At 39.5% G+C, this 20196-nt stretch overlaps 2 protein-coding genes and 1 long non-coding RNA gene across 6 annotated transcripts; 2 read left to right on the top strand and 1 right to left on the bottom strand.

Moving 5' to 3' along the window:
• Positions 1 to 1888: 1888 nt before the first annotated feature.
• Positions 1889 to 13927, top strand: dna2 (DNA replication helicase/nuclease 2). Of its 4 annotated transcripts, none has more exons than XR_006402849.1 (26): positions 1889 to 2221; positions 2781 to 2837; positions 3086 to 4052; positions 4183 to 4300; positions 4623 to 4772; positions 4941 to 5124; positions 5443 to 5591; positions 5889 to 6011; positions 6290 to 6536; positions 6665 to 6779; positions 7038 to 7194; positions 7420 to 7611; positions 7796 to 8038; positions 8132 to 8245; positions 8446 to 8555; positions 8859 to 8968; positions 9125 to 9253; positions 9536 to 9628; positions 9859 to 10052; positions 10261 to 10350; positions 10636 to 10849; positions 11108 to 11197; positions 11310 to 11495; positions 11594 to 11740; positions 12265 to 12424; positions 13758 to 13927. XR_006402849.1 is itself a non-coding variant. In XM_044346805.1 (25 exons), the coding sequence occupies exons 1-25, from the start codon at positions 2192 to 2194 to the stop codon at positions 12316 to 12318; spliced, it is 4263 nt and encodes a 1420-aa protein (XP_044202740.1). In that variant the 5' UTR covers positions 1889 to 2191; the 3' UTR covers positions 12319 to 13341. The 4 variants fall into 4 exon arrangements, 2 of the variants coding, with proteins under 2 accessions (XP_044202740.1, XP_044202755.1); XR_006402851.1 differs by having other exon boundaries at positions 13502 to 13927; XM_044346805.1 differs by lacking the exon at positions 13758 to 13927 and having other exon boundaries at positions 12265 to 13341.
• On the bottom strand, positions 13650 to 20070 carry LOC122979442 (phenazine biosynthesis-like domain-containing protein 1). The gene is made up of 10 exons (XM_044346905.1): positions 19263 to 20070; positions 18929 to 19028; positions 17112 to 17210; positions 16743 to 16852; positions 16486 to 16515; positions 16214 to 16302; positions 15810 to 15901; positions 15392 to 15475; positions 15042 to 15104; positions 13650 to 14840 (listed from the first exon to the last, which is right to left on the bottom strand). The coding sequence occupies exons 1-10, from the start codon at positions 19344 to 19346 to the stop codon at positions 14728 to 14730; spliced, it is 864 nt and encodes a 287-aa protein (XP_044202840.1). The 5' UTR covers positions 19347 to 20070; the 3' UTR covers positions 13650 to 14727.
• On the top strand, positions 14749 to 16301 carry LOC122979450. Its single transcript, XR_006402857.1, has 4 exons — positions 14749 to 14835; positions 15064 to 15154; positions 15865 to 16057; positions 16223 to 16301. It is a non-coding gene; the product is annotated as an uncharacterized LOC122979450 (long non-coding RNA).
• Positions 20071 to 20196: the final 126 nt, after the last annotated feature.

Here is a 20196-nt window from a genome sequence, read left to right as displayed (position 1 = left end):
ACTCCAATTCTCTAAAGCAAACGAGCCCTCATTATTCAATTAAGTTGAAGGTATTTAAAAACTGGATTTACTCAGCTCAAAATTATGGTACCACTCTCTAATACAGCACCATTAATAAAGGGTTTTAAGTTGTAATTACTTCTTGGGTTTATTGAGTAATAAAATAAAATATGCAGATCATTTGCAGCCCTTTTCTAGAAATAAGTGGTCAGATGTATAACCAGTCAAACAATTAATAAATTAATTGTCAACCATTAACAAAGTGACAGTTTCTAATGCCTTTATGAAGGGTGACTTATCAGAAAGTTATTATTACATTGTTTTGGATACTATGCTTCAAAGATGAGATGTTTGCTTGATGTCTGAGGGGAGAGGGCTGATCAGTGAGGCATTTAAGATGACCCAAGTAATGTGGGCTTGAAGAAAGCACAATTTACAATCAGTAGCTCTGTTATGGAGTAGAATACATTTTCTGACATAATGAACCCCCGAGAGACACTGTGGTGCCAGAAAACACAAAAGCCATCAGTAGCATGATAGTGGTTCTGTTCGTCTCGGATGATGGGCTACTGCTTCCGGGAGGCACCTGAGGCTGTTTCAACAACATCAAACAAGTGATGAAAATTGTTTTTTTGTTGTTTTTCATATGTAGCATATCATCATCATCACATGTAGCATTTAATCTCCACAGGGCCACATCAAGGTGCACTGATGGCTCAACTCAGAAAAACAACGAGGTGCAGAACTGCATCATTAGATTTTATAACCACTTTTCCCAACTGACAAATAGTTTCTAGTCTGTTCTCTTCTTCACCTCCAAACTATCCCTAAAACATTTAATAATAAAACATGAATATACCGACTCCTCTTGCTAACAAGAGGGAATTTAAACAGCTAAAGGATTTTAATTTCATCACACTTTTAAATATTTTTTTATTCAGGTCCGCTACTATGTCAGTCATTGATAAGAGACAGACTTTGCTCAGTAGGCTCAGTAGGCTGTCACTGACAAGATTTCATTTGACATTATTTTGTTTACTTATTAATATCATTGTGCAAAGTTAATCTGCTGATGAAGGCCAAGAGATGTCACTGAAAATTTCCACAAAAAAAGAACAAAAAAACAAAAAACAGTAAGGAACTGTGATATATTTAATTATTTATCTTTTGTCAAACTGTTATTTCCATGGTCAAAAATGAATCCCATAAGCTATAAAACCTGTTTTACATGCAAATAGGAATTTTAGTGTCACTACTTAATGAAAAAAAGTTAGCCTAACTGTCTGATGATCACAATCCATTAATTTTATTATCAGTATATGTAGTTATACTTTTGACTCGTCAGATAACCTTTTAGAGATTTCACTGTGATCATAGTGCTATGGTCATGTTTATCTACAGTCGGTCATGCTGTTCACCAACAGAGGGCGACATGATGGCTGCATTCCTCGCCCTCTTAAAAATGGGTCGAGTCTAGAGGTAACCCTGGATCTGCGTAGGATCTCGCGAGAGCGATCGTTTAACTCAAAACATGATCTTTCCCTAACCCTAACTAAGTGTTTTTTGTGCCTAACCGCTGCATTACCACTTCATAAAACACAATTATTTTGTTCAATTTAAAACAAACAACACAATAAAGGAATAACGCGTACAAACCTCGCGATAGTTATTCGCAAATCTAGGATTACCATCTGGACATTCCATGAAGACCCGCCCTACTCTGCCTCTGATTGGCTAGTACTCGTTGCCTTTGTTGGTTTGTTTCGGTTTGGTTGGGTAGATTAGGTCGGTCAGAGCCAATCAGAGGCAGAGTAGGGCGGGTCTTCGCAAAATTGATAACGCCCGTAAAACGCCCCGAAAACAGTCTGTCAGCGGATGTACTCCTTACGTCATTTCCATTGCGCGAAGTAGAAAATTTGGCGCCTCAGACTTTTAAACTGCCTCCAAACACTGGAAGAGAAGAGAGCTGAATGATGATCAAAATGAGTACAAGCTCGCTGGTTTTAACGGGAGAATAACGGTAGCTAACGTCGGACAGTTAGTGAACAGTCTCCTGCTTGTGGAGATGCGGAGTCGTTTGAAATTAAACAGAATAAACTCTCTTCAGCTAGCTGTAGCTGATGCCGGTGATCCGTTGATAAACAAACATATATAATTACACACACCTACCTGTGTTTTAACCTGAGCCACCATGCACAGGACCAAACTGAGGAAACCCAAGGTGAGTTCAGTAAGAGAGTTGTTAATTGACACACCAGCCTCTAATGAGGCAGAGTAATGTCTCCCGCTAAATGTGACGCACCTGTCATCGTTATTAACTCAGCTGTGTGTCTGACTGGTTTGATGGGTTTCACTTGATCTCTCATGTGCAGTCATCTTTTGTTTTTCTGGGCAGCAGTATTATGTGAACAACATTGTGTATGGCTTATCAGGTAATATTAGTGTTCATTCATTCATTCATTCATTCATTCATGTGCAGAGCAGTTTAACCACCAACTCTTGTAAATGAAGAGCAGAGGTGATATATCGCAGTTACCAGTTTACCACAAACGTGCTTAGTTGTCAGTTTTAGGAGGTAATATTGATTATATCAAGAGCCTCTATTAAATCTGAAACCCACCAAGATGTTAATATTGAGCAAATGTGCTGCCGTTTAAATCATTATGCTCTGTTTTAACATGCAACTGTGGTGGAAAATAAACACATACCACCTGTGAAAAGCTACAGAAACTTAGTGATTGTTGAATTCTGGTAAATCTCTGCTTTGTGTTTTTTTTCAGGTGACCCCAGGAGGGCAGAAGAACATCTCAACCTTCTTTTCCACTCAAAACCAGAAGGTAGGTACAACTATTTATTTCAATTAGTTCTTCTCTTTGCTGCATCTTGTTCCTTTGTGTATCTTTCTCTTTTCTTCTAAGACGGCTGGACAGAAATGGAGCAGAAAATTACACTTAAGATATATTAACATATTGTTATACAAAAAAACTGAGATATATAGTCATATGTCACAATACTGTTACATTGACTCTTCTACCTCCAATTTCTTTGCTCAATATGTTTTGCATGTTTGCTTTGATGCTTTCAGGACTTATCTTCCACAAAACTGTCAGTAACTGGCGTTGCTCTTTCCAAGACTGAGCCACAAATCAAAGATGAGGAAGTCTTTATATTCAGAGCCCATTCTCCCTTAAAGAGGAGTATCCTTGGGAGCCTTGAGAACATCCTTCCCTCCTCACCAGATCTCCTCCTCTCTGTGCCTGAGACCCCCAACAGTCAGATTAGGCTCTCTTCCTCCAGAGAACCAGGTCAACTGAGTCCCCAGCCCAGCAGAGAGGTGGCGAGCCAGGGGAAGCTCGGCCAACTGTCCCCCATCTGTCGAAGTCCCCGCTCCAAAGGGTCAAATGTAAGGAGAGTAATTACTGAGGAGGGAGGAAGAGCCAAGAGGGAAGAGGGATGTTCTGGCTCCTTGAAAAGACTCTTCAGCCCTCCTGAAGAGTCCCAAAATGCCAAGAGACCAAGGACTGCCAATCCACCGGCACAAAGAATTCTGAGTCCCATAGCTAACGGCATAAAAGTAACAAGGCCTGTGATTGGGCCTGTGAAGAAACCTCAGTTTTCCAGTGACCAGTCTAAGAGGTCGGAGGGTCAAAGCTTGGGGCTCGGTCCCTCCAGAGGCAGTGAAGTGGTCTTTAATGACAACAGAAAGAATACGACATTGCACAACAAGTCTCTGCACTCTTTGAGGGCGCAGACACAACAACAGGAGGAAAGAGATAAAGATGAGAGAGATTCTGGTTTCACTGTGATTACGGAGCAGAAGGCGGCTGAGGGGAACGCCAGTGAAAGGCCATACGCTCGTCTGGATAAGGACACTCACACTCTAACTGCCCACATGCACAAACCCAGTGCACAAGCAGTCACACCTGCACTGGAGAGGAGTACAGAGGAGAGAGAGGACGACCTAAACGAGAAAGGGGCTGCAATAACAGCTGTGATATCATCAAATGGAGACAGAGGCAACGTGACATCATCAGATCAAGAGAAAACTGGAGGTACAGTGATGCACAAGGATCAAAGCTGGGGTTCGAACTGCCACCTGCCATGTTATAATTATGATAATTGATCATGATATTATTATGTGAAATATTACAATATGCTATGCTACCCCCCTCCCCAAATAAGGAAACGCAGGAGTGGCGTCAGCGTGTTGTGTAGAAGAGATGATGGACGAGAACTGGTTTGCAGAGCAGATGGATACCAGTGAAGGTCTCAACACGGAGGATAAATCCAAAAAAACCCGGTAAGATACACATGTACCTGCTGGCTGGTGGTGTTACTGCGGAGTTTGATCAGGTCAGGTGATTTGGTTTAATTTCAACAGCATGCCAAGGTGGTGCATGCTGATAAGCTTTCTATATTACAGTGTCAGTTTATCACTCTATGGGAAGACATTAGCGTCATTGTATAAAAAATGAGAAACTGGAAAATGATAATGACATCAAGGCATATGATTATTTTTCTAGGTTAAAAAAATTCATTCAGATTTTTTTAAAAATTATGTGTGACAGATGATTGGAGGAAAAAAAAATATGATATGATAAAACTCCTCTTTGTTCCTGCAGCAGAGTACCAGACCATGTGATCCTTTCTGGAGGCCCTAACAACCGCTACTGGGTTTTGGATGTGGAGGAGAGGCCGGGTCACAAAATACTGACTATCTCATGCTCTAAGTCTCTGCATCCGACTGAGACGTGTCTGCTGAAAGATGGATGGTAATAATGTGTAGTTGGGCCGTCTGACCCGGTCACATTGTTTTATTCAGTTCCTTATTTTCTTCATGTCTTTTATCACACATGGATGATGTGCTTTTACATGGACGTCTGTCTGTAGTGGTTGGGGATCCTGCATGTAACATGATAATTCCTCCACTGTGTTTCCAGGGAGATGACACCCGTTAGCCGTGGCAGTGTGGTGCATCTGGAGGGCCACTGTGATGATGGATCTTGGTTAGTGGACAGGGAGCAAGGCTTCCTGGTTTTACTTCCTGATAGCCTAATCTCAGGCACCAGTATCTCGAGCTCCATCCGCTGTATGAGGCGTGCAGTACTGGGAGATATGTTCAAGGTACGTTTACGACCTTTTTTTTCTTTTTAATTGACGGTGTAACTGTTACATTAGGATGTGTTTTTGTCAGTTTATTTTTGCGTATTTTTCATTAAAATCCATGTTTTGAAGCGCACAGTACGTAAAAGGCATTAAGCTAACATTATGCAATAGCCCTGCAATAAAAAATGTCAAAATGTAAAATGACTGAAGTTTTGATGTAACTCTGTGGTAACCGTAAATGACAAAATATGGTGTGTGTGTGTGTTTATGTAACACATTAAACACACCCTAATAACATGATGCCTTTAAACTAAATCTGTGTTTGCTGTGATGCAGAGTTTTGACGGTGGCTCAAAGCAGATGCTGAACGGCACCATGGTCCATGAAGTCTTCCAGAGAGCAGCTACAGCTAAAGATTTCTCTCTGGAGACCCTGTCTAAGCTGGCTGACCAGGTCCTGTGCAGTCCTCAGCACCTGGGAGACATGTAAGTGTTAGATTATATTCTGAATCCATCCATACTCATGTCTGTCTGTAGTGTTGTCTCACAGCAGGTGCTGCAGACCTTTTTCATGACTGTAATGATTTTAAATTTAGAAAAACAGCACTTAAATGAAAAAAATGGCAGGAAAGCACCGCACAGTTGGTTTGTAATGACATTTCTAGGAATTGATAGCAGGACACCAAACATTATTTTGCATCATGAGTATCACCTTTTCACTTGTTTGTACACATATTATTTGCCTCGCTCAGTTATCTTTGTGTTTCATCCGTGTGTCTCTAGGTACAGTTTGGGTGTATGTCAGGAAGAGATGAAGCAGGAGCTGCATGATTACCTGCCACCACTGGAGCATTGGGCAAAGGAATACCTCAGCTCACCAACACCAAAAGCCATCAGCCTCAAAATGTATGAGCACACACAGTGCTGCAGATTTACTAACAAAACTTAAGCTCTGCAGGAGTCTGATTGTTTTGTGTCCATATGTCATATTAATCAATGTTATAAATGTGCTATCTCATTTTTGTTTTCTCTATTCTTGACTAAAAAGCTGTCAAAGGTGAGACTTGTTATACTGAGGATATTTTTGATCACAGTTTAAAACGTAATGACCTAAAACCTTTGTGAAAAAGGGTTTTGTCAGCTTAAAGAGCTGATTTTATGTCCTTCTGTCTCCATGACCTCAGCCCTAGCAACGGTGGAGCTCCAAGCAGGTGGCAGGACCCGGCAACTGTTGTCACGGTTACAGAGCTGGCAGACATCGAAGAGAACGTGTGGTCACCACAATTTGGTCTGAAAGGGAAAATTGATGTGACAGCACAGGTTCGAATCCAAAGACCACGAAACGGTAGTCACAAAACCCCAGAGGAGAAGACCGTCCCCCTGGAGCTGAAGACTGGAAGAGAGTCAAACTCAATAGAGCATCGCAGTCAGGTTGGTGGACCGCTCAGCTAGGCAGACACACACGATGTAGAATAGTTAGGTCAGATAAAACAGCAGGTTTACATTGTTCCAGGCAAAATTTAATCAAAATGTTCATATACATATGTTTTTTTTCCTAGGTGATTCTGTACACTATGATGACTTTGGAGAGATATAATCCTGCAGCTGGCTTCCTACTTTACCTCAAGACTGGCAACCTGCACCCTGTAGTGGCCAGCCACATGGACCGCAGAGGTGCTTAGACCAACCTACCCAACACCAGTTGTGAAAAATTACTGCAAAATATGTTGTTTTTTTTTAATCATTAATAATAATTGTTGAATTTTTGAATATTTTGCAAACATGCTAAACAATATTTAAAATTTAACTTGAAAGAAATTGATGAGCAGCTGTAGTTATAGCTTATACTAAATGGTGTCTGCTTCAACAACACCAGGTCTTCTTTAACTCTTTCAATCAACTTAATTTCTTTAAACTCTTTGTTTATCTCAGAGCTGCTGAAGTTGAGGAACACCTTGGTCCATTACATTCACAACTGTGTGACGAAAGAGGCTGAGCGAAGCCGTTTGGCTAGACTTCCTGACATCCTGACAGACAGAAAAACCTGCCAGTACTGCCCTCAGAGGAGAAACTGTGCCTTATATGAGAGGTAAACCTTTTTAAGACTGTTTTTTTTTTTTTTTCAGTCACTGAAATCTCTTAATCATCAGCAAGCGAGGAACACTTTTTGGGTGAGGCTAATTGCAGTTTTGAGGAGGACTAGATGGGAGATGATGAGTTTAAATCATTGTCTCGTCAGGCTATTAATTCCTCTTCTGTCTTCTCCTCTTCTTCTCTTGTCTTCTGTCTCTATCTTCCTTCACCGTTACCCCAGGGCGCTGGATAGTAGCTCTGCAGACACTTCAGAGGATGTTGTGCGTGACTTCCTGCAGCAGGAGACTGGTCACCTGACTCCCTTACAGCTGAACTATTTTTCCCATTGGCTGTTGCTCTGCTGCCTTGAGGCTGCCACCATGGAGGCTAAGAACGGCCGAAAGCGTGTGTGGCTTCAGACGGTCGAGGAGAGGTACAAGGCGTGACTCACAAACGTAAACCTTGTAAACACTGATTTAGTCTTTGGCTTACATAGTTCCAGATCCTTTCATACCCCCCAGTAAAGCTGAGTAATTGATGCAAAATGTTATGAGTGAAACCAGCTTTCAACTTCCATCAAGACAGTTAACAGTATTTGCTCTGACCTGTGTTTCCAGTGAGAAGAATGGAAGCTGTGTGGGGAATCTGCGCCTCAGTGGCTCAGTGATCGTCCAGTCTGAAGGGGTTTTCCTCCATCGTTTCCAGCGAGGTAGTGTAGTCCCGCAGCAGGGTATGGCCAGCAGCGGTCTGGCCAGTGGGGATCGCATTGTTCTTAGCGACCAGAAAGGTCGTTTTGTTGGCCTGGCAACAGGATACCTGTGTGAGGTCAGCAGGACATTGATCAGCTGCACTCTGGACAGGTGAGAACAAATCTGCCATTTGAAGTTTTCCACCCAAATAATAACATATGAACAGTATTTTCATTTATTTTGCTGTTTTGACGTCTGTTACAGAGACCTGTCTAAGTTCAGTGGTGTTTCCTTTCGGGTGGACGGTGATGAAGGTGTGGTGGGCCTCAGTACTCACCTCAGCAATGTCTCCAGACTGATGGAAAGCTGTCAGGACAGGTGGTACTATAGTATACAGTATTAAGTTATGATGATATTATATGCATGTAACTGTAAAACGGGCTTATCCCTTGCAAGTTAACAAGATGACAGTCTAAACAACAGCCTTACATATTCTATGTTAGGTGTTTTGAAATTCACTATTGATGTTGTTCCTGAAAATATTTCAGGTTTTATTTAATGCATGTCTTTCTGTGCAGTGATCGACTGAGGGAGTTGGTCGTTGACCTTCGTCCTCCAGAGTTTATTTCCAACCTCAGTTCTGTTCTGCCCAGAGAGGCCAAAGACACTGTGGCCAACATCCTCAAAGGTGACAGTGCCACTCTGCTGTTACTCTATTCTGCTTGCCTCGTGTCCTTTCCTTTGTCCTCTTCTTTTTTTTTCAGCTTCACTCTACTCTACATTACTGCTTATTAACAGAGAAAAACACTATGAATAAGCAACTTGATGAGTCAGCATGATGCATACCTCCACACATCCCTGGAAAATGTTTTAGTAGACACTGGAGTTGCAGTTTTCTTTATTTCATTGCTACTCAAACATCTATGCTGTTAAGCACTTCAGAACTGAAGTCCTCCTCGGGTAACAAATCTTTTCTGTGTGTGTGTTTTAGGTCTCAACAAGCCCCAGAAGCAGGCCATGAAGAAGGTGTTGTTGTCTAAAGACTACACGCTGATTGTCGGCATGCCCGGCACAGGCAAAACCACAACCATCTGCACCCTGGTAAACTTGTAACCATGACGACCTGTTGTAACCATACTTTAACCACAAACCAACATTATCTTCTATCCATCTCTTTCACCCACCACCTTCCTCTTACTAATTCTCTGTTATCTCTTTCCTTCTTGCTCTTTGACTCTTCCTCACTTTTCCTCTCAGGTTCGCATCCTACATGCATGCGGGTTCAGCGTGCTGCTGACCAGCTACACTCACTCTGCGGTTGACAACATCCTGTTGAAGCTCAAGCGTTTCCGGGTCGGATTTCTACGTCTGGGGCAGGGACAGAAGGTGCGTCCTAGTTTGACATCATTGTGTGTAAAGTACAGTAAATAATTAGTCTACTGGCCTACTTTATTTTATAGAGGTAAATCCACACTGTCATTCCTTAGAGATAAAATCACTGTTTCTGACAAAATAGTAATATATGGAGGATGGACAAATCTGTGCTTTATTATGTAATGCAATAGTCTGTAATCTGAATTTTTGAAATGTTAAAGTAATAGTTGAATCCAAACTGAATTCTAAGAGAAGCTTAGAGCTTTTTTTCTCATTTTCCGCCACTTTCTCCAGATTCATCCAGACATCCTGCCGTACACAGAGGAAAGTATCAGGAGGAAAGGAGTTCACACTCTATCAGAGCTGGAGCAGCTTTATAACAAGGAGGTGAGGAGTTTGTTTTGTTGGATATAACAACTACAAATGTATTACTTTTACACTTAAATCAGCATTACGTATTTAGAATATTTACTTTTTGTTCAAAAGTTTTTCCTGCTATAAGATATTTCACTTGTTTTCATCACAGATTATGTAAATTGCCTTAAAACGTTAAAATAAGTTAATGTTTTATCATTCAACTCTTCTCTCTCTCTCTTTCTCTCTCTCTCTTCTATTAGCTGGTAGTGGGAACTACCTGTATGGGAATCAAGCACCCCATTTTTTCACGTCGCCGATTCGATTTCTGCATCGTCGATGAGGCGTCACAGATCAGCCAGCCTATCTGTCTGGGACCGCTGTTCTACACCAAGAGATTTGTTCTGGTTGGAGATCACCAACAACTGCCACCAATAGTACAAAACCAGGAAGCAAGGTAAAGGGGAAAAATAAAAAAACTGTTGCCTTAAGTGGACCTATTGTCATTATTGTCTTCATCAGGTTAAAAACAACACACATTAAAATAGATTATTTAAAAGTGAGGGTTCAGCATGTAATTAATTAATTAATCCAAAAAAAGAATAAAGAATAGAATATCCATAGAAATTTCACTCACTGAATCCCTTTATTTATTTTTTCTCCAGGTCTCTTGGGATGGATGAAAGTCTTTTTAAGCGACTAGAGTTTCATAGTGAAGCAGTGGTTCAACTCAATGTTCAGTACCGGATGAACAGGTAAACTTACATACACAGATAACTCTTAACTGCTATCAATATTTATGCAAATTAATGGAGCTTAAAACCATTTTGTCAGAATTAATATGATTACAGTAAACTACATTATGAACCTGCTGTGAATAAAATCTGTATTTACTTTGATCTTTAGAGAGAAGCGTTTATAGCTGCTCTGTCGTACTTTAGCATTGCAGAAAACAAACTATAACTACAGAGCAGTATGGAAATAGTTGGACAAACAAAAGGATTCCTGCTTCATGACAGATGTTTGCTCTGTGTTTTCAGACAGATAATGTCTCTCAGTAACTGTCTGATGTATGAAGGCCGGCTGGAGTGCGGATCAGAGAGGACGGCAACAGCCCTGCTCACTCTGCCCTTCCTGCCCTCTGTCCAGTCGGAGCTTAGTTCCTTTTCTGAGATTCATCCCCAGCAGGACCTGGCATGGATACAGGCCACGCTGTTGCCTAGCAACCCCGTTTGCTTCCTGGATTGCTCAATGGTTGGTAGAATATACAGAATACAGTACACGTCAAGCTGTAGTTTTAGAAATGTGTTGTTTGGATAGAAATGAGTCAAGAGAACAGATAGTTGATGCTCCACGTGGGCCATCCACACCTTTTGAAAGCATTAAGACTATATTATTCCCCAGTGCTTTTTAGTAGAGGGTTAAAGAGCTGAAATTAGCTGCTGTAATTATCGATGAAAGTGGTTTAATTGAAGCAAGATTGTTTTGCTTAAGAGTGTTTTTCTCTTTAAGATGTCAGCATTGGAGTCAGTGGAGCAGGGAGGTGTAAGCAATCACACTGAAGCTGCCCTCGTACACATGCTACTTTCACTGCTGATAAAGGTACACCTGTTGCCTGCCTAATGCTCAAGTATTTGTGACATGATGCAATGAGTTTTTAGGTTCTGTTAATGTTATTTATACTAATTGCTGTTTATATTTCTTTTATTTTTAGGCAGGCTGTAAGCCCAGTGATATAGGTGTTATTGCCCCCTACAGACAGCAGTTAAAGAGTATTACTGCTCTGCTGCAGTCCTCTGCTTTCAGCGGTGTAGAGGTGAATACAGTGGACAGATACCAAGGACGGGACAAGAGTGTAATTGTGTTGTCTTTTGTCAGGAGCACTGCAGAGGAAGGAAATGTAAGTGTTTCTCTTCCTTTCTCCCCGTTTTGACACACTTTTTCCTGAACAAGTGAGTAGAAACCTGATCTGATTCTCTCCTGCATCTCGATTCATAGCTAGGAGAGCTTTTGAAGGACTGGCGTCGCCTGAATGTAGCCATTACCAGGGCTAAACACAAACTGTTGATGGTGGGCTCTGCCTCTACGCTACGACGCTACGCACCTGTGGAGAAACTACTCGATCATCTCCAGAAAGAGAACATGATATCCTTTTTAAAAATACAACTTTGTCGTACCACAGAGAATTTCTTTCATTTGCAACCAGAAAATTAGATATTCTTGCTTGACTCTATCCCGGTACATCAGTGCCAGGATGTTAAACACATAAAAAACAGTGTTAATATATCCTTTAGCAGTCACAAATCCAACTGCAGGTAAGAAAGCCATTACTACTATAATATTACAATTTAAGAAAACATCCTCTACTTTTTAAATGAAGTCAATTCAATGAATCTTTAATTTATGTAGTGTCTATCTTTGTGGATTTATCATATTTAAATCATAGTTACTTCACAGGCTGATGCAGAAGATTCTTAATAAGTTCTGTACAGTCTGAAGTTTATGTAATGTCATCCTTCTTCCAAACGAATGATGGAGGCTAAAACACTGCTTGTATGCAGTCAGTTTTTTTTTTGATGAACACTTCACCTTTGTTCTTGTTGCATATTTTCTGTATGTTTCATATCTTCTAGATCTACAAATCTCTTTTTCCTGAACCCTGACTTCACATTATCCAGCTCCCTTTAGCTGCCCACAAGGCCTTGCCCAGCATGCATCTGTGATAGAAGTCCGTGCCAGTGGCTGTGGACCACTCAACTGGGCACCACATGATCTGTCAGGAGGCTGTGATCAAACAGAAGCTGCAAAATACTTGTATCCCAGCCTGAGGTACAACACAGCAGGCGTCTGTTCAGAATCTACCCGTTGCAGTCCTGTCCATCGTTAATCTGTCATATGTATATTGTGTAACTGGATTACATTAGTTATACAGGACTAGGGTCTAAGATAGAGGCCCTACTTCTGATCTGTACTACACTGTTGAAACATTGTGGGTTTTTATAATAGAGTAATTATACAGGAGAGCTTCTATTATACAAAGCACTTGTAAATGAATGTGTCTTTGTGTGTTATGATACTGAAAATAAGCACATGCCATTCAGTATAATTCAACAGAACATTTTGTCAGATTGCTCAATGGACATTTTGGGTCCTACTGTATTTATTGAAAAGTATTTATACAGACACAAGTAGAGAGGAGTTTGAAGCTGAAAATCTAGACCTCAACAAGCTTTGTAAGCCATTATTGAGGCCACAACACTTGAAACGTTCCAGTTGTAAAAGTATTCGTAATTAATGTGTATGCTGTGAAACACTGAAAAGAAGAAGGAAGTGAGATGCTAAACTGCTAAACTACACAAACCTGAACTGTGTCCATCAGGTGGTCATATTTATGGTACAATCACACAGCTGAAATGTGTTGAACTGACACTGATGGATTATAGCACAGAGCATCAAACCTCAACTTAGACTGGTCTCTCTTCACAAAGTTAGACCAAATACCTCTGTCAACACACTGTGACAATATGTTATGTTGGGTATGATTATTGATACTTTCACAAGTCTTGCGCACATAAAACCGCAATTCATCAGTAATGTGACTATGGAGCCCAAACAGGTAGATTTATCCATAGTTCATTTCACTCAGCTGAAACAATAGTAACAGTCAGATAAGCTCAGAAAGTTGTGTCTTTTAACTGTAATAAAGACTTTAAGACAAATAAAATCAAATCAAATCATCACTTGAATGAGAAAGTGTGTCCAAACTTTTGACTGGTACTGTATATCACAATAACTACAATCCAAAATGATTATATCACTATACCTGTATTGCATATTTTCCACCTCAAACCTCAACTTTGTTTTTATAAAGAATGAGGTGACAGCTGAAGTGTGTCATTTATTTAGTAGACTGGCTGTAGATGACTGGACCACAAGAAAAAGAGACATTTCTTAGCACATCAACAGTACTTGATCCCAACCTGTGGAAAAGAAACTATACTGACCAACAACAACAAAGATGGAAATTGAAGGAAATGGAAACGGCAAGCTGGGATATGGTGTATAAATTATTTATTTCTGGTTTAAGAGCATCATATTGTGTGTAACAGCAAAAAAACTCAGTGCTTTGAGTCATCTGTCTCATTCCTTTGTGTTTTTGCAGAACAGGCCAACAGACCTAAAGCTGCACTGAGGCAGAACAATTACAGAGGAAACTACCTGGTATCATGATAACCAGTTAAAACTCTTTACAGGCAACCACTAGAAACAATATTCTGCTCAAATAATTTGGAAATGTAATCTCCTGCTAATAAATTACAGTATGCTGATTAATTGATGACTATTTTTTAAAATTTAAATTCATTACTGTGACCGGTAGAGCTACAATTAATTGATTTATAGATTGTCGAAATCAATCTGCAACTATTTTGATAATTGATTCATTGTTTCAGACATTTTTCAAACAAAAACAAATATTTGACTGTTCCAGCTTCTCAGATGTGAAGATTTGCTGTTTTTCCTTTTTCATATATGACAGTTGATTGAATATCTTAACATTTTAGACTGTCAGTCAGACAAAACAAGCAGTTTGAAGACTTCACTGTGGCCTTTGAGAAATTGAGAATGCCATTTTTTCACTTTTTTTAAACATTTCATAAACAATTAATCGGCTAATTGAGAAAATAATTGTCACATTAATTGACAATGAAAATAATTGTTAGTTGCAGCCCTAATGACCCGAGTGTGTCCGTTAAGGCCACCAGGCTAACTTTATGTCTGTCTACCATCTGTTTAACTTAACACAACCTTTGATTTGACTTTTTGTGTGGTTTTTTAAAATTTTTTTTTAATATATTTTGTACTTTTATGTATTGTAATTTTGACTTATGTTTTGTCTTACATGAACGAATAATAATAAAAATCCTGACAAAGTGTGAGATGTTCTTTCCATCCTGTAGTTTGTTTTCACACTGAGTCATGTTTCATTATCAGATTAACCGCTATGAACTGAAGTCTATTTTTTTTTCCCCCTTTATGTAAACCATTTTGTTTTTATCAAATGATGCAAAGCCTCTGTCTGCTTCTCTGCTGGTACATAGTGACTGTCCCCACTGGTTTACATGTGTCTTCAGCTACACTGTGATTGTTCCCTTCAGTACAGTGACAACCTGTCCCGCTATGTTGATTCTTCCATCGTCCCTCACTTCTAGTTCCAGCTCCCCACCTCGACTGGAGCACTGGTAAGCTGCATAAACACACAGGGGAATAACATGAGTGTCAGCATAGTTTAATAGTAATGGGTATATGTACAGTAGTGGGAAATGCTGACCTCTAAACTACATGTTTTTAGGATTTAGTAACCTGGTTACCTCTGTAACCTGGTTAAATTTTACTGTCTTAACAGTTGTGGTAATGTCAACAATGTGGAATTAGTTTTATTAATTACCCAACATTTTCTTCTTTCCAAGTTTCTTAGACCAGTAGCCACCAAGGACAGTGTGCGCAGAACCTGCAGGACAGAAAGGACATAAGACTGGAAATTTGTTGCGCAATTTACAGGTAAATCTCAAATAACACACACTGAACATTGAGCAACTACATGACATAAGTGCTAGACATCTGAAATGATTTTTATGTGTTTGGACCTATTTCCTAATACCTAAATGTATAACCCAAATTACACAAACACAGTACAATTTTATGTAAAAATTGTAAAAAAAAAAAAAAAAAAAAAAAAAGTCATTTTGTCAGAAACATGATTATAATTGTTATTTGAGGGGAAAGCATTCATCCTACCAGTGACAGGATCCTCTGGAATTCCAGCCCATGGAGCAAAATATCTGGAGTAGAAGTCATATCCTGTCTGGCATTCTGGAGATCCTGAAGTCAGACATACAATCATTTTAAGGAGAGGAAGTTTGATTGATTGACTGTGGCTTGTAGTTTTCATCATGGGCTGTTCTCAACAGAGGTCTGTTAACATGCAAGATTTGCTGTACAAACCCTCAGTGGGCATTGAAATGCAACAAATAGCTTAACTAATGAAGGCTTTAGCATCCAAGCGACAAAAAGCTGTTACATCTTTCTTTAAGATTCTTCATGGTTCACATTTCAGTGATACTTACTACGTCTGCCACAAACATCAACAACCACCCTGGTCTAGCTAGGCAATCTTTTTTTTTTCTTTCTTTTTTTTTTTTTTAGCTTGGGTTACCTTTCATGGTGATGATTAGTCCTTTCACTCTTCCACTCTTCTCACTGCTTTGAAGAGCGACAGGGTCGACTTTCAGACTGGTTAGCACTGACCTGGAGGCAACATACATGCAGCACACATGGATTTAGAAAATAGACAAGTTTGTGTCTGCAAGGTCAGCTGAGGGAGCAACCGGCACTATGTCCCTGTTTTATCCTGTGGTGCTGCTCAAGGACCAATATGAGACTCAGCAATACCCAAGTGTGAAGGTGTGTAACTGAATAGATGTTACCTCTAACATACTGTACATTTGATCCATTCTTGACTGTCCTTAATCTTAACTTATCATTTGAATAATCAGCTAGCAAGTAATAACCTCTTCTGTGTGTGTGTGTGTGTGTGTGTGTGTGTGTGTGTGTTGTAACCTGTCACAGCTGTCAGCCAGTCTAACCAGCAGTTTCTTAGTGTTGGAGTTCAGATAAACATCCTGGACTGGGTGATCTCCTACTGCAGTCTGTATCACACATGCAGAAGCAGAGACACGGTGTGCACATGTAAACACAAGAATATAATCACACTGGCACATATTGTACATATAGATGAGTTCATATGAGCAGCGAAGCAGGAGTCATTGCTGTAAAACATGACGACGCCCGCAGAGAGAGGAGGTGTCTATTTTATAATTTGTTTTACTGACCTTGATGATGTCTCTGAACCCATTGGGATCCTGAGCAAAAGAGGTTCAGAAAGAAAGATTTAAGAGTGAGAGCATTTTGTATTCTTCTTCAATATTTGCAAAGTTTCTAAAAAAAAAAAAAAAAAAAAAAAAAAAAAACTTTTGGAAAATCTTGCTGTCACTTTTTGGCATGACTACACATGTTGGGACAAATAACTGCCAGGATTGCCTGGTCCTGCAACATTGTCCAGTTGTGTTTATCTGACTGTATATTGTACCTCCTGGGTGGGTGAGTTGAGAGGAAAATCCATGACAAAGCCTTCCCTGTGATGGGTGACGAGCAGATCTCCACTCCTAGTCTCAAACACCACTGTAGGATTGATGTTATCTAACAAATTTAAAATATACACATGTTATGCACAGAGGCTAATAAAACAGGTTTACTCAATTATTAAGATGTTACTGACTAGTGTGGGTGTATTTGTGTAACGGTACTTTATTCACCCTTGTATTAAGCTGCATTGTGTATTACATGTAAAGGCTTCACAGTATCGGGGCAGCTTATGTTCAGATACAATTACAAAAATATTTACAAGTGGCTTCCAGTTGAATAAAAGTGATGTGTGGGTGGGTGTATTGCTTCTTACTCTTATACTGGAACAGCACTGCTGCAGAGGCCAGAGTGGCATGACCGCACAGGTTCACCTCAGTGGTCGGTGTGAACCATCGAAGGCAGAACCTCGACGCTGTTGATGGTGTCACAACAGGCACTTTAACACTCATAACACTTTAAGAATTTTTTTTAAAAAACCTTGACCTATAAAGGGAAGTTTATACCACCATTTCTCACATTAAACTAAAACACTTGTGTGTTGTGGTAAAGTGTACAATCTGAAATTCTATAGCTGCAAGCAAAGTGCAAGCAAAGAAGTTATATTTAATTAAGTCTAAATAATCCTGATTCTGGGGTGACTGCATGAGATCAGTTTTTTGGTATAAATGCAAAGTAATCCTATTTGTTATTAGGATGCATACAGTTTATCCAGGTAAATTAAATTAAAGACAAATGCCATGTTTGCAATTCAATTATTTTTTGCTTGAGTAGGAAATTTACCTTTTTTCTTTATTTAGAGGGGTTTATTGGATTGCATATACAGTGTGAGACAGCAGGTTACTGTTCTCTTCCAGAGTGTATAAACAGTGTGACAATAATTTCATCATAAAATTATTTAAAGTTTATTTAAGTTGTATATAGTTAGCTTGGTTAAAATGTCAACATACATATAAGAGATTCTTCAGCTGTGTGTAAATGACATGGACACTGTGCTCTGTGCAGCTGTACTTGTGAAACACTGGGTGACTGCACACTGCTATTTTTATCTGTGACAGCTAATGTCATTGTTCTTGACGTTCCCAACAATGCAAGTCTTAGCTGTGTGTTGTTACCTGTCAGACTGCTGAGGACGTGTTTTTTCAGCCTGTGCCCACATGGCTTTAGAACAACACACAGAGGCACACGGCTGTGTCCTTTCATCCGCAACCACAGTATCTGACTTGTTATTCCACCTTTTATTCCTTTATAGACCCTTTATTACCTGCAATAACTTTCGTGTGTATTTTGACTCTTATTTAAATAACTGCTTCAGTCAGCAGTATCAGTTTAGTCAGTAGATGTTTGTGTCTCATCAGTGCATCTGGATGCTCCAGTTTCTGTTGTGAAGACAGTAAGTGTAAGTTTTCTTCTTCTTCCAGGCAGATATGACCTGCGCTTTCTTTTGTTAGTATTCCTTATTTTAGTTGTGTACCTGTTTAAACAGCAGCTGTGCTTGTGTACTGTACACACAACACATTTAGCATATTTTCTATATTCTTTTTATCTTTATCTTTTTAAATTTCCTGTGGCTAATAATGGTCCCCAGAGAATCATAATATTTATAATCATATCATCATCAATAATCATAATGTTTTTTGGTGACCACATTATCTTTCCTCCAGCATCATCAATGCAATTTTAAAAAAATAACCCTAATAGCAATTTTGAATTTAGTGATTTAATTGTTTGCTCTGTAATGCTGTCCTAATGCCAAAGTGTAAATTTTAGCCCCATTAGTGTGAAGGCTCTAATAATAGTAAAATCATGTTGTTTGTTCCATCCAGCACTTTAATAATGTCAGGTATAGTCAGTGTTGCAACATACATAGGTCACTAGTAGGTACATGGATATTTCTTCTTGTATTTTATAGTTAACACATAGTTAACTGTATTGCAGCAGTCTACTTTCCTCATTTTAATCAACAATAATACATGAGCAATACATAGATAAAGGTGGCGGTCAGCATTGGGGTAATTTCTAAATGAAATGCTAACCTGTCCCAGAAATCCTTGTGACAAATCTACACTGATAGTTCTATTGAATAAATGAAATAATGGTAATAATATAGGTCTATATGGTATCTTATCTGACCCTTGGAGAAATCGTCAGAGGGGTTGATCCTGGTGACGAAAGCAGTTTCTGACAGGTTAATCTCTGCTGCTATCTTCTGATACAGTTCATCACTCAGCTCCTGTTAGAAACACATGATACAGAAATCTTTGTGACGTATAATCATACAGTTTGGTACATGCACATAAATGCAACATGTGACACAACCAAAACGTTGCTGACTGATTCCCTATAATATGATGTTTGAACAAACAACCAACACACGCAGGTAGATGACTTTTTCAGTGCATGGCCCTAATGCGGGCCGTCATGTCGCCTACTGTATCTGTCGTTAACCCTTTAAAATCTTACTCACATGCATCAGCGGACAAACTGCAGCCGGGTTTCCCTTGAACGGTAAATTGGTAAAAGCGTCAAGCGTAAATACTGGGATCTCCATTCTGAAAATGGCTTAAAATGTAACGCAGTGTTCAGTAGGGACGGTGGGGTTTGACACAGTTGGCCTCGATGGACTTTCGACCCAGTCTGTTTGGTTTCAGCAGTTTTCCCCTCAGCTGAAACCAAACAGCGCTTTCACTGTCCGGGTTGCCAGATTTTCAAACCATGTTTTCAGCAGCATGACTGTCCAGTGTTCAGACGCTTTGTGTGGGAGGCCAGTTTGTCATATGTGCAGCTAAAATTATTGTACATGTGTTAGTTCAAAGCCAAAACCTGCTTGTCTCACATGGATAAGATATTCAGGGATACATTTATCCTATAATCCCTTAATCTCGTGCTTTATTTAAGCTTTATAAAGGCACTCGCATATTAATAACGTGTCCATACAAGTGTTTTTGGTCTGCAGATTACTTACAATTACTATTTATTTTCCTTTATTTGTACAGTGTTAAACATAGATGTTACCATTTGATGTACCAGAGTTATTTGACAGCTAATGTTCATCTTGGCAGGTCACAATTAAATCATATAACAGCACAATTACAGCAGTACAAAACCACACAGGGCACATAATAGCCTACACAATTATACCCAGCAGCACATCACACACACCCACAATGTTGACTTGAAATGACAAATATGCTCGACTGTTTATTTGTCCATCAATCAAAGTGCTGAATGGATCTAGAGGTTATCAATGAATTCAATTACTGAACAGGCATGTATAAGGCTCCAATTAAGTCCATGTGGTTCTTTCTTTGTGAAACCTACACTAAAGAATAACTTCTCATAAAGTTACGACTTTTTAATCATAATATCACTACTTTATTCTTGTAATATTACGACTTTTT

The sequence above is a fragment of the Thunnus albacares genome, chromosome 1, assembly GCF_914725855.1.
Source record: "Thunnus albacares chromosome 1, fThuAlb1.1, whole genome shotgun sequence".
Classification (NCBI taxonomy): Eukaryota; Metazoa; Chordata; class Actinopteri; order Scombriformes; family Scombridae; genus Thunnus; species Thunnus albacares.
This window is presented reverse-complemented; position numbering and strand designations above follow the sequence as displayed.

What these genes read in the sequence shown, in the direction of transcription:
- dna2 (XM_044346805.1), top strand. Translation starts at nt 2,192, where the DNA reads ATGCACAGGACCAAACTGAGGAAACCCAAG. An exon ending in GTCTGGGGCAGGGACAGAAG is followed by an intron (nt 9,254 to 9,535) that starts GTGCGTCCTAGT and finishes CACTTTCTCCAG; the next exon opens with ATTCATCCAGACATCCTGCC. An exon ending in ATCTCCAGAAAGAGAACATG is followed by an intron (nt 11,741 to 12,264) that starts ATATCCTTTTTA and finishes CCCTGACTTCAC; the next exon opens with ATTATCCAGCTCCCTTTAGC.
- LOC122979442 (XM_044346905.1), bottom strand. Translation starts at nt 19,346, where the DNA reads ATGGAGATCCCAGTATTTACGCTTGACGCTTTTACCAATTTACCGTTC. An exon ending in AGTGCTGTTCCAGTATAAGA is followed by an intron (nt 16,853 to 17,111) that starts GTAAGAAGCAAT and finishes TAAATTTGTTAG; the next exon opens with ATAACATCAATCCTACAGTG. An exon ending in ACTAATCATCACCATGAAAG is followed by an intron (nt 15,476 to 15,809) that starts GTAACCCAAGCT and finishes GTCTGACTTCAG; the next exon opens with GATCTCCAGAATGCCAGACA.